The sequence below is a fragment of the Acanthopagrus latus genome, chromosome 22 (assembly GCF_904848185.1).
Source record: "Acanthopagrus latus isolate v.2019 chromosome 22, fAcaLat1.1, whole genome shotgun sequence".
Classification (NCBI taxonomy): domain Eukaryota; kingdom Metazoa; phylum Chordata; class Actinopteri; order Spariformes; family Sparidae; genus Acanthopagrus; species Acanthopagrus latus.
Window position 1 is genome coordinate 7,675,765 of NC_051060.1, and position 27,631 is coordinate 7,703,395.

Below are 27,631 nucleotides of genomic sequence, written 5' to 3' on the forward strand. Positions count from 1 at the left end.
ATTTTATGTTCATGCCAGGTCTGCTTTCACATGAAACACACACAAAGAAAGTTTATAATATTAATAACATTATCATTATTATGTAACCCTTTAAAAAAACATTATCCAAAATGGTAAAGTTAATTGGACCTTAGTTATTTAACTGTTAACAATCAGTGACATGGTTGTTGAGGGCTATATTTATGTGTAACTTTAAGTAACTTCATGTATGTTTTGTCATATGATTGATTTGAATAATATAGGTTAGCTTACTTTACTATATTAAATAAAATCAAATTTACTTTAAATTTGCCATTTATTAATGACGGTTACTTTAAAGTGTAATCCATTAAAATGGGGCTTATATCACTATTAATGCAGTTGCTGTTATGTGATAAATCAGCTTTTTAAAAAAAAATTTCTAATCCTGACCAGGCCTGTTGATACACCGGTGATAAAATAATGCAAACCAAAAACAACTTCATTTGAAACCTTTTCTGCCTCAAAATGTGCTGTGGCTCAGTACTCGAGTCACAGATGATCTTCCATCTCTTTAACCACTTATTCATTCAAATAAACGACACACAAACTCAGGTAAATGTCACAATAATTATTTATTAAGCATACACATTATAATATAAATATAAAATATGCTATTTTTGTTTTTAAAATTGGTGAGACATCATTATATCTGTGTTGAGACAGACAACCATACAAACAGGTTTTAATATTCTACCAAAATCTGCTGAAACTTCTATGCAGCTGTAACAAACTCGCCATGATGGTGCCGTCCTAAAACCAGAGCCTATGTTCATGGAGCATATCAGAGAAGTGTGACTGATCTAGGATCAGGTCCGTGGAAATGTCACCGTTGATGAGGAGGGCGAACTGGTCGTAGATCAGCGCTCCTAGTCTAAGATGCTGTATGCAGTGGGCCCACGTACAGAGAGAGCACAATAACCTACCGTATATTTCTTTATATATATGTTTCTTACTGGAGTCCAACGATGGCAATTAGCAGCATGATAATGCACCACTCAATGTTTTTTTTTTCTAATTCCATGAAAGTGCAAAAAAAAAAAAAAAAAAAAGTAAAAAAAAAAAGTCAGGAAGTAAAGAAATCAAATAAACATCGAAACAGACTGATGATCATTGTCACTGTACTAAGAGAGAAACTCATCCACAGTGAAACAATCAGAGAGAATCAAACAATCAAATCAGATCAGAGTGATGGTCAGGATCCGTTCACTTTCCCCTCAGCCAGGCGACAGGAAGCGGGTCATCTTTACATTATTCACCGGAGCGAGGATGAAGGACATCGAGCTCTGCGCGCTTCGTCGAACAGATCAATGACAAATTAATCCTCAAACCACGAATTAGACTTCCAGCTGGCTGCGTCTAAAGTGAACTGATCCCCATACCGATCAATGACAGTAAATAACAAATAGTTTTAACATTTTTTCTCTTTTTTTGTTTTGTTTTGTTTTTTTTTTTGGATCTCAGTTTTTTTTTTTCTTCTCAAGTTTGGTTGACATGCTGAATCCTTGTGTTTGCAGGTTTGTGGTCAATCAAAAGGAAAAGTACTGAGCGAACCACTCCTGGCGCTGGGCGTCCGGGGAGTCGATGGCGGAGTCAGTCTTTGTTTCAGGAGGGCTGCGGGCGCAAAAATCACCACGAGGCAAAAAAAAAAAAAGAAAGGAAAAGAAAAAAAAAAAAGAAAACAAAAGGAAAACAAAAGACAGAGAGAAAGAGAGAAAGACAAGTCAGGGGAGAAGCCAGAGGATCATTCAGTGCTGCGCTACACATGACTGAGTGGCGGGAGCAATGTCCGTAAAGTTGGTCTTTATTTTGACATTTGAGGCTCAGTCCACTTTTCTGCCCTCGTCCTCTCTGTTTGTGCTTAAACTGTAATTCTTCCACTGAGTCAAACACAGAATTGAGCTGCAGTTCTGCTGCATTGCACAAAATCAATTCATGTTTGGATTTGATTTATCTAGCCTGACACAGCACAGCAGCACAACCATCAGATTATATGAATACCAGTGGATTCTTCCTCAGACAGGCGCACAGTAACTGTTGCACGTCTGTATCTCTTTTAGGAATCTGCCCTTTTTTATGAACGTATTCATCTTTTTGTATTGTTTTTGTATCGTTTTGTTTCTAGTGTGTCTGCGAAGCAATTTGAGCTTCATTTTATGTATTAATATCATTAATCTAAACCCTTTTAATATTGCTTTTTGGGGGTGTAATTCACTATTCTGTCCACAGGGTGGCAGAAGAGCCGTTGGCAAGATCCAGTAAGCCGCAGCAGAGCAGAGACTTCCCTCCTACATACCAACTGTTTTCATACACTAATTGTCCTAACAAGCTGTTTTTGCAGATGGTTTACAGGAAAACAGTCAACTCTGTACAGTTTTTGGGAGTAAGAAATGATGCAACACGTGCACAGTGCAGGAAATTCATGTACTGTAATATATATTCATTACATCCGATGGAATTGTTTGCATTCTGCATCTATTTTGTTTTTTCACTATAGCGTTGCCGATGAATCAAACAGATTATTATGTATTTTTTGTGTCTCGTGTTTATACATTGGAATTGCAGTTGCTATTGAGTTTGAGTTAATTAGTCCGCTGCTGAAAATAGTGCCAAACCAAATCACTGTTTCCTCCTGTTTGGGTACGTATGTTAAAAACTAAAGGGCAAAGCTGGCTGAGGATGTTGAGTCATTTCTTTTAATTAAAATATACTCTATATGTCTCCATCAGATAACAGTGGGCTTTGGGCCGAGAGCCACAGATAGGGTAGGAGGGTCAGAAAGTATTAATGGACTAACACAAGGCTGATTTTGGTCTTTTCGTAGGATTTGATCACCAGATATAATCTTAAATACGGTTAATATATTTTTATCTTTTTCAGCTTTGAGTAGCTTGACACTTTCATTTTAGTATGAATGTTGACATAAGGAATTTAAAATGTTTTTTTCATGGCCTAGCTTTCAGCGTATGGAGTTAACCTGAGGAAGACCTAGATGTGTTTGAAAGTTTGAAGTTTGAAGAGTTAAGACTTTATGTTTTGTCAACTTTCCAGCATGGAATCTGGACACAGCATTGCATTCACACTGTACATGTGTTTCGTCTGCAAACTCTGTAGGTGTTCACCTTCCATTCTAGGATGTCGATGTTTTTGCAGGACAAAGAAACTCTGTGGGACTCTACCAACCCTCAGGAACTGCTCCGAGCTATTTGTGTTTTGTTTTTTTTAGGGGTGGATGCTGATCGTTGGCGTTGTCTGTTTGACCACATGGGGCAGTAGCTTCTCCCTGACTCGTGTCCTCAGGGGGAAACACACAGTTCCCCAAAGTTTGAACTAATGAGGTCGATCACAACAAACACCTATTGGAGCCTCGTCCGCTTTCTTAATTGGCTCCCCCTTAAATAAACAGTCTCATGACCCCAGGGTAATGTTTAGACTTCGACGGTCGTATTTCCGTTGTTTCCTACGCTACAAGAAGTCGAACACTTCCCAAAGGGCTTTTATTCTGTGCGGCCTGAAAAATCAAGTTCACACTGTTCATGGGCATGAGGATTCTGTTTCAAGTTGATAACATATTAACTGGGATATTTCACATTAAACAGTCCCATATTGAACAAACACTAGAGTACAGTGCTGCTGTCTAACTGTAGCTTTTCATCCATCATAAAATAACACCAGTGAAATCTCTTTTTCTCCCTGCCGTTCGATGCCTCCAGTTACAGGAAGTGTTCAAAGGCGAAGTCGAAACTTTATTGATCCATGAAGAGACGTTGGGCTGTGACAAAACCAAAAGGAAAAAAAAAAGTGTGTATGACAAAAAATGATATATCTATGGATTTATCCATGGGGAGCTTTTAAGGCACAGAAGAAAAAAATCAAGATGTCTAAAAACAATCGAAGAATACGAACAGCTGTCATATTCTCATCAGCAGGTCAAAGGAGAAGTTATATAATCTATGTATGGGCATTAAGTTGTGATAAAAAGCTACATTTACCATATTAACGTTAAGATTTTGTCGACGAGCAATGAGAAGCGAGAGGAAAAGAAAATGTGAGCAGAGACATATGGGATTGCAATGTGACCGAGAGGACATGAAAAGAGATTGGCAAAGAGGCTGTGATGAGGAATCAAGGTCAGAGGAGAAGCGAAGACGATAAGAAAGATGAAGACGGAAGGACAGAGTCAGACGAGAGTAGGTAATGATGTGACTAACTCTTCACAGATTGCGATGAGATCTCGGGGGGCCGGCAAGAAATCTTATAAGTCGGGTTCTGATTGAAAAGCAAAGCCCGGACACTCAAAAGCTTACCCCGCTACCATCAGGCAACAAATGTCTGCCGGGCCCAACAGTCCCATCAGGATCAGGAGAGGAGCAACATGTTTTTGTTCTATATTCGTTATAATCTGTTTTTAAAAATAAAGCCTGTTGTTTATGATATTATCTACCATACCAACTGGGCATTAATCGTGTGGAACCCTGTCTTCTGCCGACGCCATGGACTGTGTAAGATATAGACGGATCACCCTGGTTTGAAAAGTGAAACCAGTGCTTCTATGCCTTCAACCACATTGTTTTCACGGCCACCAGGGGGCGAGTACTGGTTCCAAAGTCTTATTGCATGTAAGCTTATGAGAAACTGACCCTACTTGTCACTTGATTCAATACCTCAGTTAACAGTCTCCTCATGAGTTTAAGGTCTCAACTGGGTAAAGTAGAGCAAAACAGACGATAAAGCCTGTTTGTCGTGTCGGGTTTTTCTTCCTTTTAATGATACAACATTCCTATCAACACACTTCACAAGTTAACATTATCCTTGACGACAAAAAAGAATGACTAATTGTTATTTGAATTGGACTTTAAAGCTGCAGCATGTTCTCATTTCCCGACCATATAGTTTCCTCATGTTTACATGGAGCACAAACCAAACCCTCTTAATGTGCCATTAATCAAGAGGATGATCTCCTTTAATGCTGCACTTTCACATTTTTAGCGCTCTGATTCTCTGAATTATGCAGATGTTGGAAACTTCTTAGCTGCATTTTCAGGTGATCATTTTTATATAGGTATAGATATTTTCCCTTTTTGATTACATTTAGCATTCTGTAGCATGACCTTTACACTTTACATCATCCTATCAAATTTTAAAACGTTTAGCTTTAACCGTGTTCTCATTAGTCGCAAGAGAGCGATAAGTACCAGCTTTATAATCAGTGTCAGGATATTTGTGTATGTCCCAGGCAAAAACCTTGACTAACATTAAGTTAGTGTATGTTTAATTTACATTCCCATGTCTTTCAGTAATAGAACGAAAAGTACAGTAGAAGGAGGAAATATAAAAAAAAAAACATTCTTTGAATCTACTGCAGGAGCTTTGCTTTAAGCGTCAGTCAGTAGTTGGTCTACAGCATCCTTTCTGTTTTTGTTTTTTTTTTATTTAGAGAAAACAGTTCTAAATAATTAAGTGACTCTGCTCGCTGCTGTTTGGCTCTTTGTTTAGTATTCAGAATCAATTGTAATATTCCTGTTCTGATTAATGTTGAAAGTCCACTTTGATGAGATTTGTTCCTGCTTCAAGATAAAACTGCTTTGAGGACCAACTAATTTAAAGGGGTCAGCTGAACAAATTGCTCATCAGTGCGTTGGGGAGCTGGGTTAATGTCGGGGCAGGGGGATCAGCCCAACTACAAATGTTTGTCAAGAACAAAGAGCGTGCGGGGAGAGGAGGAGGGTCCAATCGTTTAATGGAGTCTGAAAACATTTCAAAGCAGATCTACGATATCTGACCTCATACTGTCATTGCTCGGCTCGGCTGTGTTGCGAGCGTGTTTCTGTGTGTGTGTGTGTGTGCATTTTATAACAGCAAGAGGTAGGTCCCACTGTAAGGCGTTTGTTCCGAGCTTTAGCAAAGCAGCCACCACATCTCGTTCTTTACATGGATGGCAGCAGAACATGCAGCAGGATATAGAAACATGCTCACTCACACACGCGCTCACACATGCTAGAAACTTCAATAATACAGCCGTTAAAACACATTTCCTGGCATGCGATACACAAACTGCATGTATTCATGTAAGAAGCATGTTACATAATTCATAATCATAATTAAATCCACACCACCGGCCACCAATCACAGCCAATATCGAGAAACAAGAGAACGGTTATTGGAGCGCAACGTTGAGAGGTAAAGCGGTTTTTCAAAATAAGACACCACCACACACAGAGGGGACAGTCCATCATAGCAAAAGACAATATCTACTGCATTATAAATTCACATAAAAAAATCTTTTATTTATTTGTTGTACAAAAAAAAGTCAACCCCATTTTCGAGTTGAGTAGAAAAAGTGCAGCGTGAGCAACATGCTGGAAATTAGATGAATAATGACGAGCCACAAAATGACACAGTGCACAACAATGAGCCACAAGAGATATTAACAGCAAGTTGAATAACTTCCTGAACAGAAAATGGAAACCTGACAGCATGCACACTGTTAACAGACGGACGGACACGTGGAGAGGACAAAATGGACATAAATAAAAACATGCCCCTTTTGCATTCCAAGGCCATTCTTTGAAGCTTCAGTCACATATGGGACTCTCGTTTTGATGTTCTGGTTGTAATGTCAATTTCTAAATACTCAGTGCTTTTATTGAAACACCTGTGATGCTGCTGATGTCCTTCAGGTCAAATGTGCTGCGGGGAAATGCAGCTCTGTGCTTGATCTAATGAGGATCAGCCATATTGTGATATAAACCTCAGAACCTGATAGGAGACAGTCTGTATTATCACCAATCATAACCTCGTTTCCGCACAGTTTTGTTATGTATCTGTAATTACGAAAGTCTGTCCCTTGTGTTCAATGCAAGGAAATTGATTTCTTCACAAATGCCACCAAAACCATGACAGAAACATTTTCTCAGAGATCACTGATGTTACCATTGGAACAAATACATCTGCGGTTTACTCGCATACATACAAAGTGCTGTGTGGAAACGAGGCGTAAAGCTTAGCAAGTGTAAATGAGATAATTAAGTGGAGTAATACTACATATATGCAGATCTTAGCACATCCGGCTAACATGCATTCTACCACAGCATTACTTCCAAGGCCATTTCATACTACATTACTTTATGAGGTTATAAGTTACTTTAACATTGTTCCCGTTTCGTACATCCATTGCATGGCATTTTCACACTTTGTGGATGGCGGTCTGGATGCTAACGTTACTATTCAGAGTTTAAGCTAATGTTAGCAGCTCTGTCTTGCTCTGTATCACAGCACACTGTATGTTTCCTAGAAGTTTTATGGTAACCAAAGACACTGGCCTAAAAGCCCTTGTTCTTGTAATGCTAAAAGTGAAACTGCTTGTAAATGTAAACAATAAAGCATAAAAATAACCTCTGTGATGCTTTTCTGTGTGTGTAAACTTAGCAAGTAAATGGGGCCAGGTTGGAATGAAAAACAGTCATCTCTCACAGATGTCTCACTATTTGTGCACTATAAAAAAAAGAATCAAGCAACTTTATGTCTTCTGCATGGATCATGAGCTGGTGAGGATGCTAACTTTTGCCTCAGATATGCAGCTTTAGCCCCAGTCATTTAGCATGGTATTAATCAAGTGCATATTTAAGACAACTTTACAGGTTTTGTTTTACAGCTTGTCAGCTGGAAACAAAAAAAAGAAACAAAAAAAACCCCAAATCATGTAGCTAATGCTAGCTTAGTAGGCTAAGATAGCGACAGATGCCTTTTAAGCTCAAACAGAATGGAAGCTGCTTTTGTCTAACACTAGCTGGAATTAATCAAAACTATTTATAATTTCAAATGAGTAAATCTGCCAAGTCATCATTGTAAAGTACACATGTAATGTGCGAGGAGAGTGAGCCTGACAGGCGCAGCAGTAACAGTAACTAAGGTAGGTGGGGACTAGTGTTCGAATACAACACATGAGAGTGTCTGAAAGCTGTTATTTTACACTCTGCAGCTTGTGATGACAATGATTTCATGCTACTTATGTTTTATGAAAGGGCCACACTTGGCAGGAAGGGATGAAAATGTAAAACACCAGTTACCGTCCCACTGAGGAGTTTCTTTTGAAAGCCAGAAACAACAGAGAGTTCTGGTAGGATTTGTTTCTATTTTCAGGCTTTTGTGAGAGAACACTCAGCCTAAGTCACAGTTTCTACATTCAAGGTTTGACTCAGGCTACAAGTCAAATCATTAAAAGTGCTTTAACCCTCATTAACCAGCAGGATTTTTCCAATTAAACCCAAGTCTGTGATTGGATGATTGATGCGTGGATTGACCAGCTGCTGCCCGTCGGGGCTGAAAAGGTCTCACCTCATGAATTTCTTGGGTTCGGTGGGAGGGGTCGGCGGGGGAAGAGGTTTGTTGGAGTTGAGTTCAAGGTGGTGGAGGGGGGAGTTGGGGAGGGGCTCTAGGCGGCTGGGCTGGGCTGGGGGTGGTGGTGGGGGTTGTGGGGGCTGCCCACTTCCCGAACCTGCCACGCCCACGCCCATACCCGATGCCTCCATAGCCCTGACATTAGAAGAGCTGCTGAATCTGCTGGCTGCTGTTTTCTCATTCTTTCTCTTTTGCTACAGACAAAAAAGAAAAGGAGGGGCATGGGGGTCAAAAAAGGAGCAAAAAAGGGAAGTTTGAAACAAAATCATAATAAAAGATAAGAGGAAATGGAGGAAAAAGAGGGAAAATGGAGGACAGGCAGAGCCCTAGACGTCCATCCAGTGAGAGACAGGAAAAGAGCAGCGTGCTAACTTGATCATTTGGATGTTGATCGAAGCAGAGTGAATGGATCAATCTGAAGACTGGCATCAATCAGTCTCAGTCTTAAAGCATCAGTCGCTCTGGGCAGAATGGAAATTCAGATGAAGAGAGATGTGTCAGAGCAGAAAACATCTCACACTAACAAATGGCTTGGAAAGCAAAGGAAAGCTGGAGAAAAAGTCAGGGAGAACAATCGAACCGGGAGGAAGAGTCACTCGCAGATTTAGACGCACAAACACATAAATAAAAAACCAGCACACGGTGAACACACAACACATATACAGATATGTGGAATAAATACATGTAACAGCAGGAAACATAAATACTGGAAGTTATAGGACCTGAGACATGGTGTCAACAGTTATATACTGATCATGCAGAGGGGACCATTCAGCTCAGACATACTGTGAGAGGTGAAATATGTTTTTCAGGAGCATGAGGAACTTTAAAGACCCTGAAAACATATTTTCTCAAACTGCTTCTTTATATCAGTAAAGGGATCCTACATGACCACACAATCTTCTGCCAACGCCAGAAGAGCTGTAGTCATTTAATCAAAGACTTCTTCTACATTTTTGTTTTTGATGGACTTACCGGTATGAAGTGGGCGGGGCTCAGTTGGAAAAATGTGATGACTATGCACCAATCAGGATTTAGCAACATTTGAATCAAAATGTGGCCATAGTTGTGGAGCTTTGGTTATGGCAGCGTTTCAGGACCAAACCCAATTAGTATGCCAAAGATTGCAACGATTTACACGTTAGCTTTGTTTGTATATAAAAAAGGTTTGGAAAGAGAAAGAAATCTTGGTTTAAGTTAAAATAGTCCATGTCAGTCAATTCTTAAAAAAAAAACAAAAAACACCACATTGGTTAACTTTGAAAGCAGCTAATTCGACCAATATTAAGTTTTATATTAGCCGGCGACCTCTAGTTGCTGCAGTAATCATTACAGAAGCCAAGGAAGAAGACAGGCAGAAGTAATATAAAGTGTGCAAATTGAGTAGGATGGGGAAAGATGGTTGCGTCAAACAAGGACTTTCACCCAGGACAACACTGTTTGTATCCAGTGTGAAAGACAAAGTTGAGTTTTTTTTTAACTCATGAGCACCCAACATAGGTGAGTTCATAACTGAAGTTACATGAGTGACATAGCTATTTTAAACCCAACCAAAAGGACTTCCTAAACCTCATCTACAAATGTCTGCATCAATTTTTCTTTACTTACCAGTATTTTCATACTTCTAATGACTTAATTTAACTGAAACCATGATCTTTTCCGAGACTTAACCAAGTAGTTTTGGGGCTGGGAGAGTTGGGAATGAGACTCAAAAATCAAATATCATACAACTAGACCTTTAACTTTGTAACATACTTGACATCACGTACGTAAGTTCCTTGTATTGTCACACAACAGACATACCTCCAACTGTGAGGTTGTTTGGTCATTTTGCCAGCACAATATCAATCTTTGGTTTTTGAGTGGTTAACAAGTTTAACAAAGAATTTATCATGAAGTAATCAGTCACCTATTTAAATATGTTTTCAGGGCCTTTTAAAGCTTTTTTACACTTCTAATCAATGCAATTTTTAACTTGACTGAATTACAAAAAAAAAAAAAACACTTGTATCCCTTTAGTTCTGGAATAAAATGGGACACAGTAACTCTTTCACTGAAAGTAAATTAATGGATCCTGTTGCAAACAAAAGCAGCTGATTGATACGTTCATTAGATTTGAGATGCAATGGTATTATATATGTGTATACTGTGGATCCTTTTCATAAAAGCTGAAGGTTATTTCACTTCAACAAACATTAATAGTTAATGTTCTATGCAAAGAAATGAGACCTTGTACAACTGTCAGCTTCCATTTATTTAACAATGAAATAAAAAAAAAATACCCCATATTTCCCATTAATTGTGCTGTTTCCTGTCCTCTTTCACTGTCCTTGGCAACTTTGCTTGTACTAAAAAGAATAAACTTGTAAAAATTGATTTTCCATCGGCCCTCTACCGTCCACCACTGCAGTGAAAGTTTAAGTTATTTTTTGCTGGAACATCATAATCCTGTCTTCTGCTATAAAACAACTTTCCTTTTTTTGTTGTGGCAGCAGATTTCCTACTCAGCTCGACCTGCAAACGCTCTGGTGGAGGCTGACAGTCTGCTCAGAATGGTCTAATTTCTTAACAGCAAGAGTAATGTTAGAGTTAGAGTAATGTCTGAAAATTACTGCGGCCATGATTTATGGCTGTTACAATGCAATCGTACCTTTTTTAAAACTTCAGCGCTGATTGTTCTTCTGATCGATCAGCACTGACGGACATGAAATGAGATGGAGTGGATATCATCTTTGCTATGTCGTAAAATAAAGCGGCGGGCTGATCAGAGTGCCCCTGTGTGTGGTGTGTTACAGGATATCAGGGCCTACCTTGATGAGTGGGTTGATAACTCCTACATTAGGACTGGCGTTGAACACTTTGTTGAAGTTGGTCTCCCTGTTGACGAGTTCCAGCTGGTAGAACTTCTTATCGTCCTGGAGGAGAAAACCATGTTAGCTGACAGCCAGAAAGGCTGCGGGAGACTCAAGGGACTGTGAAATGACTGAAAATCACACATTTAAGAGGTCTGTCTGCAGTGTTCTTTTTTGGAGGCAGACACATATTTGACGCTGCATTTTGATGCCTTCATGAAAACCGCTTCCCTGAAATTCTTCTTCCTACCTGGATTCAGCACTTGAAAGTTAACTTTGAAGCACTCAACTCTTCACCTCAAAATGACTGCAGACTGTGGATCTCAGACACGAGCCCGTGACTCAGGACCCCTCAATGGCAGCAGCACTACACCGTGACAAATTGTAAGCTGATTTATGAAGTCACCTTCATGTGATCAGAGCAGTGGAACCACAGTGGCCTTTTGTTATTGTCACCGGTGTTCCAGACACACCCAGTGAAAACCACAGTGTTAATGAGGTGAAGTACACTGGATCACAAACTGTCTGAAAGACAGAAATTAAAGTTGGCCGTGTTAATGCGAGGAACCTTAAAAAGGACGAAGGGTCATTACATCACTGAGTCTGCTTCGGGGCCAGACTGTGGTGCCAGCTGTATTGAAGTCTATGGGAGATGCATGGTGAAATACACTAAAACCCAACTTATCAATGTCGTATAACTTCTGATGAAGAAATGCCTCCAGAAAATGAAAGCACACACTTCAGAAACTAGGGTGAACATGGAATTTTTTCCCAAATGATTGACAGGGCTAATAAAGTTGTGATTAAACCGGGCCGGTTGCAACAAATATCGCTGAAGAAACTGCAATTACACTCTGAACACAAGCCTTGTACCAAACAAAATTGAGGGATAAACAAAATATCAATAAAACAATGATCACTGGGTGAGAAAATCTCACTTCCACTATCTGGGACCTTTAAAAAATGCAAGTGGGAACATGGCTATAAAGCTCAAAAACTGACATCCTGTATGTGACAAGTTCAGCCTTCACTCATCTTACTCTCAACGTGGAAGCAAATAAGCTATTGAGCTATTCCCCAACAACTTACTACTACTTACAAAGTGCTTTCCTCAAGAACTATATGTCTTTGTGGGATACCAATGTCACACATTTCTTAAACCAAAAAACAATCTTGTTACCTTCTTTTGTATATTAGACACATATTACCTCATCAGCAGTTACCTACCACAAGTTTCTTGACTAAAGATTCCCTCTCTGACACCATGTCCTTCAGCTCAGCGATGATCTGCAGATCCTCAGGACGACTCTCCCTGTTCCTGAACTTCTCCTCTGTTCCTTCCAGCCTGTAAGATGAGCGACAAAAACATCAAGATTCTGCGTGAGGGATCCACCGAGCAGCATTCAGACTCTTAGGTACATACAGTAATTAAGTTATAAAAAATGCAGACAGCATTCATAACTTCTTCCTCAGAGGTAAACTGCATTAAAATGCTCAGTTTGAGATGTGATCTCAGCAGGTTGTGTGTAAAATATGCAACATCAAATATCAAATACATATCAGAGAGGGCGAGGTGAAGCGCTTGCTCTTTAAAGTGTGTGTGTGCTGGATGGAACCTTTTGTTAGTTAAGAGAATTAAATGCATATATTACAGGGAGTAAAGAGATGAGTGATTCATAGGCTTTCCTTTTTCATTAGCTTTTGATCAATAAAACAGTAATTGTACCCGGTCCTTTCCCTTTGTTGCCCTCCTCTCCTCTCATCACAAAAACCATTAAGCAGCGGGGCGTTCAAATCAAAAACAGAGCTGAGCCGTTCCTCCGGAGGTTGTTTTTGTTCTGTGAGTTATGAGAATTTTTCAGAAAACTCTATAATGGATTTCCGAGCGGCCCCTCAGAGAAATCACCACTTGTGTAAAAACCTCCGATTCATTTAAAATTCGGTGACATTTCCTCTAATGCAACACATGCTAAAGATCGCTGAGCAGAGTGGGCATTAGGCGGCTGAAATGTTCTTCAAGCGAGAACGACCAATCACAAGTGACACTGTTGCCTCGGAAGTGACTCATATTTTAAAATTGTAATAAAAAAGAAACAAAACACATTTGAACCCTTCCACTTGGCAACAGCAGCACATTTTAGAGCAGTTTAGAGAACAAACTTTGGAAAGTTTCTTTGAGTTTCAAGTCATCAGTTGCCCGACACCTCATATCACGTCATTGTGTAAGCCTTTGAATGTGATACAGGAATGAACTGAAATTGTTCATCAAAGCATGTTTTGAGGACTATGAAGCTTCAAGCATTTATCACAACACTGCAATTTTTAGACTTGATAAAAATGTAACATAATTTGGATACTTTCAGATATTGCTGTATTCACCCCTCGGTTGTGAGAATTTCAAGACGCCCACTGAGATCCAAAATACAAGTTTAAACTGAACTGGAACAAACAAAAATTACATCTGAAGTACAATGAGTTTCGGTGAAACAACAAAACACCGGAATATTAAACAGGAAACCAGGGCTCGAGATGTCAACGTTGTTTTCTAGACCAACAGAGCACATGAATACAGAGATTTCCCTCAGGACAGGGTATATGTATCACTGGAAATTAACAAACGACAAACTGAGCCGAGTGTGTCAACAACAGAGTGCTGCTCACAGTGCAAGTCTTATGAAAAATATGATGCATTCAAATCTGGAAGGACAATGTTATCTCACCACCATGGAGGATACATCCTGTTTTTTGCTGATAACTCTTGCTGAAACTAAGGTGGCTTTCAGATCATCGCCTCTTGTTGGTACTTAGTGGTATTTCGGGACAGGACGACCAGGGCTAGCTGGTTAGCGTGCTAACTTTAATAGACATCTCTACAAAAAGCACATAAACACGTCAACACTGTCCTTTCTTCACATTCTGGTTGATAATGTTAGTTTTAAACTTAAGTTGATCACAGTTTGGAGGAAAAAATACTTTGAATACAAACATGTTTAACTACAAACAACAGATGATAATATCACAGTAAAGAAACAACATTTTGGGCTCACATTCACTCAGAAATTGTTAAATGTTGGGTTATTTTTTGTCAGTGTTGATCTGATCAAACAAGGCTCCACTGCATGTTCAGCTATGAGCCCATTTCTTCTTTCACCAGTCCCTTATGTGACAGTGATTTAAGCAGCCTTTCACCTCCCACACTAGCACAGCACAAACCACTGAGGGGTCTCTTTGTGACATTCACGCCACAGTGTGAAATCACAGTTTCTTAAAGGCCGAGCACCAGAACAGCTTGTCTTCCCGATAAACTGTGCTCTCTCCATGGAATGTCCGCCGCCGTGCAGGAGCAGCCACCGGAGCTCTGCTCAGTGACACTGATACATACTGATCTGCAGTTTCATCAGATACACTGCCCGCTGCCGCTGTGCTGGTCCTTCTGCGGACTTCTGATAGCCGATTCATCGTGTTTGTCAAACATTTTCAGTAGCTCACATGTCTGGATGTCTTTTGCTGCTCCAGCAGCGTCTCTGTCTGGCGTTGCCTTACAATGAAGAGAAGGGAACATTGTGGCTTAAATGATGCGTATTGAATTCTGAATTTGAATTATTTAACCACTCAAAACTGTTGAACAGCCACAGAGAAACAGAAGGTGTGATATTTTAGCAAATCGTAATGGCCTTTTTAAAGCTGCATTAGTCAGTTTATTGACCTCTAAAACAGGAGTTCTCAAAGTTTGGACGTGTGAGTGCAGACTTAAGGAGCCAGCCAGCATGTGATTGGGCGCGGCAGAGGAAGACCCATTAACTTTTCATCAGACTACTGATTTGTCTGATAATGGCATACTAAAACTGCAGTAGTCCATTCTAGATTATCGAGTCTCATTCCCTGGTCGTCAAATGCCGGCGCTTTGGGTCGAGCCACCGGGTAAGCTTGTCTGGTTATAGCTGAAACGCAACAGGAGGTTTTTCTCCAGATCAGAAAAAGGAACTGCCTGTAAATGATGTGCTGTTTCAAACGCTTCTCCTAATTGCTCTGAACAGACGCTTTAGCCAAGAATCATACACTGACAGTCTTCCAGAGAGTCCATTTGTCAGTGAACTCCCCAAATGGAGCTCATTTGTTCCCATTGAGGCTGGTGGGGAGTTCATGATCCGATTCAGACATCCAGGTTTTCACTCCGCTTGCTCCAACGTGTTCACTCCCCAAAAACAAAATCACAATTCTTCTATTTCTGTAGTTTTCGGTGTTTGTATTTCACACTTTAACGTCTGGTCTCTAGTGCCAATAAAACCAGCTGAACTGAATGTATCTCTGCTCTCGCCGGTTGAACTGTGGCCGCTTTTTTCTTCCGGGCAGGAGCACACTGGGGCCAAATGTTTATAGAGTCCAGCTATTTTACGCCCGATTGCCGCAGCATCAGCAACCCTTCAGTGAGCAGGAAGATCCTCTGTGACACCCAGCGGGACTGTCAGTGACACATGAAAGGCAGAGGGAGGCCGGTGCCACCCACGGCTTCCATCTTCTTTTTGGGTTTTGTCTAAGATCACATAAACAGAGTATCTCAAGCGACTGGACAGACGCACCTGCTGTTGCTTGGCTTATACGCAACCGTCAGACAGATTTACCTGCAGGGGATGAAAAAAATCCACATCTATCCGCAGCATGTTTAAGCTGATAAGAGATATTGGACAGACACTAGTGCCCCAAACGTCTGTAGCAAAGCTGCAGCGAGATTCTGATGTGGTTCTTCAGTTCATTTTTGGTGAATGTGAGTCTGTTTTCAAGGTGCTATAACTCAAACCTGACAATGACTGACGGTCACGGGGAAGTGTTGGGTGTGTGTTACTGTTATCATCGCTACCTTCTGCTTCCATCCATCCATCCATCCATCATCTGTACATATTCTATGTACGCCGCTTAATCCTCTGCAGGGTCGCGGGGTACCTTCTGCTTGTCTTTTGTAATTTTTTTCCTGCTGCTGCTGCTGCAGCTGCAGCTGGCAGCTTTAGCAAACTCAACGGACCAAATGTTACCAATTCAAGTGCTTTTTCAATGACTCTCCAGGTCCAATTCCGAATTTCTTTGCTCTCGCTTGCCAACCAGAAAGTGTTGTTTGAACTCATTAAATGTTTAACTGGTCTTTTTTTTTTTTCAAAGTATTTTTTTGGACTTTATATGGCTTTATTGATAGATTGACAGCTGAAAATACAACAGGAAACAGGATGAGAGAGTGTGGGAGTGACACACAGCAAAGAGCCCCAGGCTGGGACTTGAACCTGGGGCTGCTGCAGTGAGGACAAAGCCTTCGCATGTGGGACGCCCACTCTACCAACTGAGCTAAACAGTGCCCGACTGGTCATTTTTTAATGGGTAATCTGGCAGGAAACCAAAGCATTGTTGCTATGGTAACATTTCCAGATGGTGTCCGGATGATTTTAACAGACACTTGCGAGCTGGAGTTCTGCTGACGTGAATACATACCACGTCTCCAGTTGGCGTGATGACTAAAACCCAAACAAACACACACTCTGAACTCACACACATGCTTGCAAACTCCCACAGGACCCAACAATAAGGCAGAGATGCAGGAAAAGGAAACATTTAAAAATTCATGAAACTTAAATGTTGGCGTATTCTCAGTGGCTGTTTTTGGAGAGGGAGGGAAGTAGCTGTCGTCACCGCAGAGATTGATGAGGCGGGAAGGGACAGAGCTGCCGGTTAAGATGAATCTGTGTTTCAGTTAATTAGATGGGAGACAGTGGATCTTCTCCCGGGACGGCTCAGGGAATGCTTCTTTACCGGGGGAAAGTGAGCCAGAATATAAAAACTGCTGATCATTAAATTAAATTTGTCCCAGAAAACTGAAGCAGGCTGCATGTTAAGTCTGGAGGATTATTTCACCGTGCAGACTGTCTATCTCCACTTTACTTATCTTTTTAAACTATGCAGTTGTTTTGACAGGTTTTCCAAAGTCTGGCCTCTTTGGTCGAGTCAAGGCTTCAGATAGCTGTCAGAGATTCTTGTCTTTTAAAGAGGGCAACTTAATCACATCAGTAGATGGGTTCATTTTGGTGTCTGGGTGAATTCTATTCACACAACATTACTGATAGTATTGCTTGTTAGGCATCGACTGATGTGGATTTTTCAGGGCTGAAATCGTCACCGTCAAGCTGCTGACACGTCATCATAAACTCCAATTCTTTTCTCACTAAGACCCGCCCTTCTCTGCCTCTGAGAGGTTACATTTGTCGGTTAGGTTGAGGCATGATGACTGAGATTGGAGAATATAAGGGTGTCCAATCAGATGGTCAGTGTCCATAATGAGACAACAATGACTGCTTACATGCTGGTGTTTGGCAGTTATGTGCTTGCTGCGTTTAACGTCTTAGCTTAGCGTGTTAGCATGCTAGTATTTGCTGATTAGTACCAAATGTCATCCAAAAATGTCATGAGTTTCACAGGTATTTGGTCATAAACCAAAGTCCTGGATAAATACAAATCTGAACCTGATGAATGCACAATATGGAAAGTTAAGTGATCCTTGGAGTTATTACAGTTATGAGAATTCCGTCATAAAGGTCGACCTCATGGTGGTGCAAAATGAAAAGACTGAGGATTCAAGGGTATTACACTGAGAGTTGATGAGATATTTCAGGACCAATCAACTGACCGACCTTAAATGATTTGAATTACAGCAGAGCAGCTTCTAAGATTAAATGTCTTCACATCCATCTCTGAGATAACTGAGCTAACTAAGTCCATCCTCTGAAAAGAAATAAGGTTGAAAACACCAGTAAGAGGAGCCAGAAAAAATTGACATCAGTAAGAAGTTAACTCAAAAGAAAACTAGGCAGCACTGTGTGTTTTCAGTGTTGTTTATGTAAGATGAGCTTTTTGGCCTCTGTAGGCACATTTTATTGATTTTCATTTTTTTGTACTGTTGGTATTTGTGCAAATATATCAGAAGTGAAAAGAGAAAACACCCATAACAATGAGCACAGTTTAGCTGCTTCCTCTGCCTTATCCAAGAGAAATATTGGAACATTTTAAGGAAGTGTTCCTCTACAAATCTGTCCAACTGTCCTTGTGTTGTTCTTGAGATGCTATTCAACTATAATGTGTATCTTGTGTAAATCAGGATGTACTTCTTCAGTCCTGCAGGTGGTGCTTGTCTCTCAGCTGAGTCAGAGTAAAAGGAGGTCAGCTCTGAGGAGGAAGCTTGCTGGCTGCGTATCTCTGACTTCAATGTAGCTTTTCTTTCTTTATCTCGCTCTGTCTTATCTGTGGTCCTCTGTCTGTCCCTCCTAAGGTTTGGTTTTGCTCATTTCCCTCATGACTTGGCATCATCCGCTGCCCAATGGCAAGAAAATGTATCTTTCAGCTCAACTTCTTTCTGTTTTCCTCCTCCATACATCCATCTTCTTCTCTGAATCTTTCTACCTGGGGTCATTCACGTCACATCTCATCCACACTCTTCTCACTCTCTGCATCGACATACTGCATCCACAAAGCTTTCATTCCCTTTGCTTCACCCGACACCTAACTCCACCTCTCTCTCTCACATTATCCTCCCTGTATGTCAACTGCGGGCCATCAATAATATATATCCGCTTCTTCATCTTGGGTAATAAAGGAAATGTCCTTCCACTAATTAGATTCTTTCACCCTGGTGTCATTACTTTCGAAGCTAAATGTCTTTGATCCGTTCTTCATGCGAGTCTATACGTTACCTTTGATCCCTGCCAGTTCTCCCTCAGCTTGATGTTATTCCACGCATAACATTTGGCAGAACATGTCCTGAGTTTGAGGATGTGTAGTTCATCTCATATGGATGTTTTACATTTACAGGAGCCTGGCCATCTCAGGGTGTATAACTCTAGTTTTCTATATTGTACATTCACTGCTGTGATCCTTCAGCTGTGTGTCAGAGTCAGAAAAAAAATCAGTGTTTGCAAATATCAGAGATGAGCTTAATACTTTGTAAGACAGATTAATGTAAAGGTTAATGATTATGATGATCTTTCAAACTGAATTAACAAAATAATAATACCTGCCTGGCACACTTCATAATAACTAGGCATTCTTAATGGTGTACCATAGGCAGGTGGACGTGTTTCAGTTTCTTGAAGATGTTTCAGCCAAGAGGCTTCATCAGTTCAGAAACTGAAACACGTCCAGCTGCTGACGGTACAGCGCTAGCATGCTAACCAAATAGCCTTGTTTCTCCAGAAGTGGGCACCGACCGATGCCCAAACTCATGCTCGGTCCTCTCCTGACCAATGCCATTCTTGTCCCTACCTGATTTCACCATGTCTTTGTCTTCCCAGGAGTCAAGAGTCCTGGTCAAAGCACCTATGAATCACATTCCTCCTGTATTCCATGTCATCAAACTGGCCTTCATCAGTTTCGGAGGCTGTGTTTAGCCCTGGTCAAACCATGTTTACTGGGAGGCTGCTGATCCCAGCTCCACTGTCTGCTTGCACGGCTCTGGTTCCGGTGTCTAGTCTGGCCCCACTCCCCGTCCACTTTCAGGATAGGTCCCTCCATCGCAGGCATTAAAAACCTCCTCCTCCTGGCAACAAAAGCTCCTGTGCTTGCAGTGTGAACAACAACACTCCTCTGGTGCTCTGAGCTCACACCCGTGTAGTATCTGTGTGTTTCCTACACATCCCGGGTTCTAAGACAATAGTGAATAGGAGGAAGACAGGATGAGACGGGACCGGATGCTCTCCTTAGACAACTGCGGGAATGTGACAGTGTGAGGGTCCCCATAACCAGGGGCCCTGATCAGCCCTGAGGTGGGCATCAGAGATAAGTTACAGGAAGGAGCCCACACCAGAGGTTAAGAGCTGACTCAAGGTATACATTGTCATTTAAGTTTAGAGAGACCATCCTGTCCACTTTAGCTGACATCAGCAAAGTTAAGTAACACACACAAGAGTTATTTCATAGAGGATGTGAGGCAGACCCATCCTTCTCTTCTTTCCCATTGGATAGATGTACCTTGAACCCACCAAAGCGACCAATTGGGAGAAGTAGGCGGTTATGGAGAACAGACTTTAAAAAAGGCCCCCACACCAGAGAAAGGGGGGTGGTGGCATTTGGTAGAATTCCTAAGATCGAAGGCGTAGGAGTTCTGATAGGGCAAGAGGGCAAAAACGTTTGGCATTACTTTGCCCTAGATTGGAGAACATCAGATGTGGGGCCACACTCTGCTCGGACGCTCGGCTAACCGAAGTTTGTCTCAATAAAGACTGCTCTATCATTCCACCCAGCCTTGCCTCCGCAGAATTCTTTTATCAACATACTACATGCTGACACTTTTGAGGAAGACAGCCCAGAAACTACACCTGCACTGTGAACTGAGCTAACCAGCTTTGACTCCATTAAGATACCTTCAGTATCAATAGTAAAAGTAAAAATATAACAAAGGGAATATCAAGAATATTATCCCGGCGGTGTGTTAAAGGTTTTGAAACAGCATTTTTGGAGAAAACTGTGGAGAAAATACAAGCGAATTAAATGAATGACTAGTTTGGTCGTGGTTCGTCAAAAATGAGTGTTTCTAGAAATCCTGGCAGCAGCACCGACACCAGCCACAGTTCAATTCAGTGCATTTTGGCAGTAAGAGATGTTTTTTTTGATTTCATGCTCAATGATTTGAGCTGTTTTGTGCTCGTCTGCTTAAAGGATGATGACACCCTAAATCTTCTGCACTTCCTCTGGTTTCATACTTGAGTGAAGACATAGATACGGCGGCATTATTTGGACTCAACAGATGAACAAATAACAGCAACGTTCACTGCAACAGAAATCCCAAATTTCCGGCAGACTGGACAGTTTGTTGCAGTTGTTGTGACGCAGCCATGTTGACGCACACCAGGAGTGAACGCAGCGGTCGCCAAGGCAGACACGCATCCAGGGTGTGACACCTCATAAAGCTTTTGATATCAATCTTTCATTAAGTTGGAATCAAAACACCTACTTTAATCAAAGACTCCAATACAGCTCCAGACAATGCAGACTTCTGTGTTTCGCTCGCTCTTATCTTTGATTTCACGGTGTCATTTTTATCTTTTTGCTGTTTCTCTTTGTTTTGACAATGTGAATACATTGTCTCCTGAAGAATGCAGCTCTGGTGCAGACTGAGGGGCGCACCGGTAAATCTCTCTGGGTGCTGCCTTTCATGGTGAGCCAGTTTCGTCATGCACCGTCGTGCTCGGTGCAGCTGTTTATAACGTATGACAACAGCAATATGATTAGCTGAGAAGAAGAGAATTCATCACGGCAGCCTGCTATTTATACCCCACTTTACCTGACGCAAATGAAAATAAAAATAGTCTGCGTGGATCCGTCTGCTCCAACATAACTTGCGACTGTGAGTGTGTTTAGATGTGCTCCAATTGTCTGTTTGACGCAGTCATTTTTTTTAGGTCACTGCATGGAAAAAAGTACAGTGTGCACTTTATTTTCCCATACTTGATCATCTACTCAAGTAGAAGACAGGTTATAAGCAAGTATAGATAATGTGGATAAAATGAGTAAAGGGACAGTTCACATATTTTCCTCTTAACTGCCATTTATCAATCTAGACTGTCATTGCTGTTGAGTTTTCCGGCGCTTTAAGCACCACAAGCTGAGCGCAAATCTAGTTTGATTATATTTGAGAGAAGGCAGATAACTCTATGGCTGACATCTCCACAACTCACACTAAAACAACTCCACAGGTAGGAGGGAAAAGATGGGTTTCTGATTTTTGGGTGACCTGTCCCTTTAAACCTGATGAGCAGAACAGAGAAACAAGAAGTGATCAGGCAGGTGTGAATTCATCTTGTGTTATTCTCCCCAGAGAAAACATGTCAGTTGTTTTCAGCCTCCACTCGGCACCTGACAGCACACAGTTACATTATCTGGGACGAGTAGGTTGACCTGCTCGCATCATCAGTCACGAGTTAAGAGTTAGATAAGTGTTATTTCTCCATTGCTGCATCGCTGTTTGAAGACCGCACAAGCACACAGTGTGTTTACAGTATGTACGTACAGTATCTGGAGGGCGGAGATCTTGTCTTTGAGCACTTCCTGGGCTTTGTTGAAGTCTGACAGCATGTTCTGCGTCTCCCTGCTGTGGACGGCGCTCATCTCGTTAAGTTCCCTCTCGTGCCTCTTCGTCAGCTCTTGCTCGTGAGCCCTGAGGAGAGAGTAGAATGGTCAGACGAGTTCCACTGTGTTATGTTGGTGCTGGTCGAGTCGGCTTTGAATCTGAATAGTTAAATATGTCATAGAATATACACAAGTATCTAGTGACTATGATAGTTACAATAATCTTGTGAAGTATGAAATTGTATCAAATGGTAATACGCCAACCAATGACATTTTGAGACAAGGCTTTCTTTACCTGTCTGTCGTTGGTTTTGTATATGAAGACAATTTCTAACATACATTATCTTGCACACTACATAAGGATCATTAAAGCAGCTATGTATGTATGAGCACTGCTGGCTTGACCTGGCTAGCTCATTCATTTATTTTGAAGCGGGTAAAAGACTGACACAATGTACTGGTTACATGTAATCCTTCAGCCAATAGATTTGGTTGCTGGTACAAGTACATTTGTTGAACTTTAATATCGCTAAAGGTAAAGTTAGCACCATTTCTTCAAAATTTTATGTCTTAATAATAATAAGACAACAGCATGATACAATTCAGTTACAAGGCCAACATAATATGTCAAGTTGGAAGTCTATTGTCTGTCGTCTGCCAAGAGATACAGAACAAGCTGCTTCTGAAACACCAGACTGCAGAGCAGCTTCTTTCCTCAGGCTGTGAGACTAATTATTTAGTCATATAGAGGCATCAGTATTAAAATGTACTTATAGTAAGAACAGACGCTCCACCTTATTGAAGTTTGGTGACCATGGCTGTTACCAATGACCCCCCTCCTCCCACGTCACGGCAAAAAAACAGACAAGAAGCAAAAGTCCTTCGTCTTCACTGGTGGACTCAGGGAGTTGCAGGGGAGGTATTCAATCCCACGGTGCCCCCATGTTCACAAAATCACAGCAAGAGTTCCTTCTTGGATATGATGCAACGGGCCTTCTAAGTTGCCCTTCTAGCGGACGAAGAAGTAAAGTGCCCTTTCGTCACTATAAATATATGACACCTTCCTGTACGCTGGTGCCGCCCCCCCTCCCCGACACACACAAGTGGTGGCCTTTTTTCGGCATCCACCACTGTTCCTCTTAATGGCGTCATTTGAATGAAGCCTTAGGAATAACACCAACTTCATTCATTTACTTTCAAATGGGTGACATTTCCCTTTAAGACTTAATCAGGACCTGCAGACTCTCCTTCTCCGTCCGTCTCTCCCACGAGAAAGCGAACATAATGGATTGTTCCCCAGAGGAAACAGTGGTGAGATTAGGGGAAGGCGACAGATGCACCGAATGAATTCCTCGAACATAATTGCATGAAAACACACTGTGAATGAAATGGCGATAGAAATATGAGTTTTTGGGGTTTTGCGCGGACAACATGAAAACGCACCAAAACACGAATATGCAGTGGCTTAGGTGCAAAACACGACACGTATGGAAAAGCAAATCCAGAGGAAGTGGTAATAAATTTGTCTCCTGATCCAATGTGTTCAATCTGCAAATGCAGAAGGATATTTTTTTTCTTTTACCGGAGGAGATGAGCTAAAGAAAGCGGAGGATGACGGAAAAGGGGGGAATAAAAGATGATGATAATTAAATGAGGAGGAGAAGAAGACTGATGAAAGGGCTGTGAGGGAGTGAAGGAGGATGGAGGAGAAACATAGATGTCTGTCTGCCTCTCACTCTGACTGGGCCAACTCTCCCTGAGGGGCGCACATCTTATCTCTCTCTGCTTCCTCTTTATTTATTTATCATCCTATTTTTATCCCTGTGACCAGGATTCAGACGTGGAGTTACGTAAGAGAAAAGGGGGAATGTGCTGCGCATGGGCCTGCCAGCCAGCACAGAGAGAGAAAGAGAGGACGCACATGCATGAAGGCTAGCAGCGCATGAATTAACGAGACAGAATAAAGCATCATGGGAGCAGTCATCAAACATACACACAGGCATGAAAAACCTTCCAACACGCACGCGTAACACATAACTCTGCGGCTACAGATTTATTCTAATGAGTTGTCGGACCACATTAACCACGCAGCACTTTAAAAAATTCATAACCCGCCGCGAGAGACAACATGATTATAGATTCCATTCCGCCTCTACCCTAAATAACCTTCACATCTACTAATCAATGGGCTGTTGACACTGGCCGAGAGACAGAGAGAGGGGGAAGACAAAAACACAGAGGCTGATTTGCCTCGTTTGGTTCTTCTCTCTCTTTCATCTCGCTGTGTCTTCCTCGGGACCGGAGCAGGAGCAGGATTGCAGGACCTATCATCATCCAGATATAACAACAGGAGTTCAATTCGGCAACATGCGCCGATGACAGGGGGTCACCAGCAGGAAAGAGAATGTGTGTGGGCATTTTATGTGTGTGCGAGGATGTTAATGATAATGTCCTGTTAATGTTGCTACTTTGTGCTTATTTATCTGAGCGGATAGTTCAATAATCCGGGAAGTGCTCTTCTTCTCAATCTCTCCCAGAAAGAGCTGAGAGGATCAACACCACTGGAGCCTGAAGGTGATTGTCTGATACCCCTTGTTGGGACGGAGTCTTTTCAAGGAGGTTTTATCACTGGACACACTGGAGGTGGAGCCTTGTCCATTCATATGAAAGCTGCACAGTGGTGTTTTAAAGTCAAGATCAAGCTCCACTTCCTGACTATGAAAATACCTGGATTGTCGGCCAAGGTGGCTGACCTCCGGTTTACCATCTGGCTATCTTGAATGGGGTTGAAATAACTGAGTCATCTGGCTCTTCTAGACTTTTCAAATGTTATCGGAACGTCTGGCTTAAATTATGACGGTGAAATGAGTCATTCATCGGTGGTTGTGACACTAGACAGAATCGATCCACCTTTATACAGATGCTTCTTTCACAATGGGTCTATCGTTATTTTCTCTTCTAGTACAGTTCGTGAAGTGAATGTGACATCAGTGATGCACAATGTAACACTTCAGAGAAAAAAAACATCACAGATGGGCTGCCTTGCCTGCGGGAAGTGGGAAACAGGTCAATACACAATTTTTTATCCAACGGGTGAGCCTGTGTTTGATAATAGCTTAGGTTAGTATAGTGACTGGAAACTGGGAGGAACTGCTAGCAGGATAAGGTCCTCCATGTTGCACCGCCATGTTTCTACAGTAGCCCCAACTGGACAAACCAAACACCTGTTCTCCAGAGGGCCTTTCGCGTTATAAGTCCACCCAATCATTTCTTGTGACCCAAATGAGTTTGAATGGTTTCGGGCAGAAGCCTGAAGGAAGAACGTGGGATTGTCTTTGGTTGTATAATTTTCAAAATCTGCATTATCAACCTCAGCTTTAACACACTAAACGACAGTATCGATCTCACCCAAGTATTTTTCCCAACATGTTCGAAGTATTTAATAGAAGTAATACCTATGTTCCTGATTCTTCCTACTCAAAGTCTTGATCAACAGTCGACATTGACATACAATGTGAGTGATAAATTATCAGGCAGAACAAAATAATATATACAGTGCTTAAACAGTGCACAAAATGGAGGCAGAGCGAGTGAAAAGGACCACCACTCTGAAATTAAGAAGAGGATATTCAGTAGTTTTGTTGCCAGGTTACAGTGTATTAACATGAACTGCAGTGTGAACACAATTGGGTCTATGCTTCTGAGGCTTTGGTTGTGGAGTTGCATGTTTGTGAGACGAGGATGAAACTCTGTGGCTATAAATATGTCACACAGAGAGAAACAAAATTTGACACAAACAAATGAGAAGAGACATCTTGCATCAAACATGGATGAAAAGGACGATGTCAGTTTGGCAGCTTCTGAAGATAAAAGTAAATTTTCGAATATACATGACAGGTGGGATGGTCTTGACCCCCAGATTTGAAAGCAAGAGACCATTTTACAGTAAGAAAGGGTTGGTTAACTGACACAGGAAGTTTTTGAACAAGTTTTGAAGGCCAGTAGCAAAAAAACATCTACTCTTGTCTGCTCTTGTCAAGTGTTTTTGGACAAAAAATCAAATCAGCAGAGCTGCCAGGAAACAGCAAAATCCCTCAGTTTTCACGAGGCTCTCATATCTAGTATTGTTTCTGCTCCAAGTGCTGAGTCATACCTGATCTGCTGATTGGCTTCGCTGCGGATCTTGAGCACCTCCTTGCCCTTGAGCTCCAGCTCTTTAGTCAGAGTGCTGATGTTCTCATTGAGCGTGTGGATCTGGTGGTCCAGCTGAGCGATGTGGTTCTTCCTCCGGGACACCTCCTCCTGCAGCTCAGTGATCCGACCCAACAGCTCTCGCTCCTGGGATACAAGAAAAAAAAAAGGAATCGGTGTTGTTCATTTTCACGGTTTAGAGAGCTGAGGTCCCACCGTGATGATGTCAGGTTTTTAATTACAGTCTCTCTCTGACTGATTTCAAGTGTAAAACCCCAAGGATTGGATTTTCATATTAAAAGTCAAGGACAGAGCAGTTTCAGCAAGTTTCTCAAAAAAGTTTAAACCACTGTCTGACAGGTCAGTGCAATGAACGGACATGCACTGTTTATTTTATCATTATGTCAATATGCTCTTTACACACAGCTTATTTTGGTTTATGTATATATATATATATATGCATATGTATAAATTCAACTCATTACCATACTGTTTGAAGATGTTAGATACATTTGCCAATAATATCAATCATAATATCAACATTAGATGATGTTCAACATAACCGTAAACTGGAAGGGTTCTTCTTACATCTTGGGGCTTACACAACTCAACTATTATGAGAATGAAACCACACAGATGAGACAGTGAATATTGTATACAGCTATACAACCAGCTTCTTTAGATCTCATTTAAATCAGAGCTTAAATCATTACTGTTTAACAAGGCTTTCAATTTTTTTTATGTCTCTGTAAAGCACTTTGAATTGCCTTGTGTCAGAATGGTAATGCTATAAAAACAACCTTGCCTCATCTTCCTAATTCTTTAAAACAACTTGTCTTTGTGACATTGCATACACTGTATATTGCATTTTAGTTACCAACAGGGCTTTTTAAAAAATGTTTATTTAGTCAATTGAATGTATTACATCTTATGTAAAAAAGCTGTATTTATGTAAATGTAGGTGGAAAACATTTGATATAATCCATAGTTGAATCAGTACCTTTCTGAAACACTTAAAAAAAAAAAAAAAAGCTAAAGATGATTAACCTTCAAAAACAGGATTTAATACACAG

The 27,631-nt window shown here is 41.2% G+C and overlaps 1 protein-coding gene and 1 long non-coding RNA gene across 3 annotated transcripts in view; both read right to left on the minus strand.

Annotated features, from left to right (window-relative positions):
• Positions 1–574: 574 nt before the first annotated feature.
• The window catches only part of fam184a (family with sequence similarity 184 member A), a 150,195-nt gene continuing 123,138 nt past the window's right edge, over positions 575–27,631 (minus strand). The window contains exons 17-22 of one of the 2 annotated variants that reach the window (XM_037086776.1): positions 26,521–26,705; positions 22,309–22,455; positions 12,498–12,615; positions 11,229–11,333; positions 8,356–8,612; positions 575–1,632 (exon numbers count right to left, since the gene is read on the minus strand). In XM_037086776.1, the coding sequence (XP_036942671.1) occupies positions 1,548–1,632; positions 8,356–8,612; positions 11,229–11,333; positions 12,498–12,615; positions 22,309–22,455; positions 26,521–26,705 (897 nt within the window). In that variant the 3' untranslated portion in view covers positions 575–1,547. The remainder of the gene's footprint in view (positions 1,633–8,355; positions 8,613–11,228; positions 11,334–12,497; positions 12,616–22,308; positions 22,456–26,520; positions 26,706–27,631) is intronic. The other variant, XM_037086778.1, reaches the window with a different exon arrangement.
• On the minus strand, positions 18,127–21,480 carry LOC119012723. Its single transcript, XR_005072576.1, has 3 exons — positions 21,253–21,480; positions 19,566–19,944; positions 18,127–19,184 (listed from the first exon to the last, which is right to left on the minus strand). It is a non-coding gene; the product is annotated as an uncharacterized LOC119012723 (long non-coding RNA).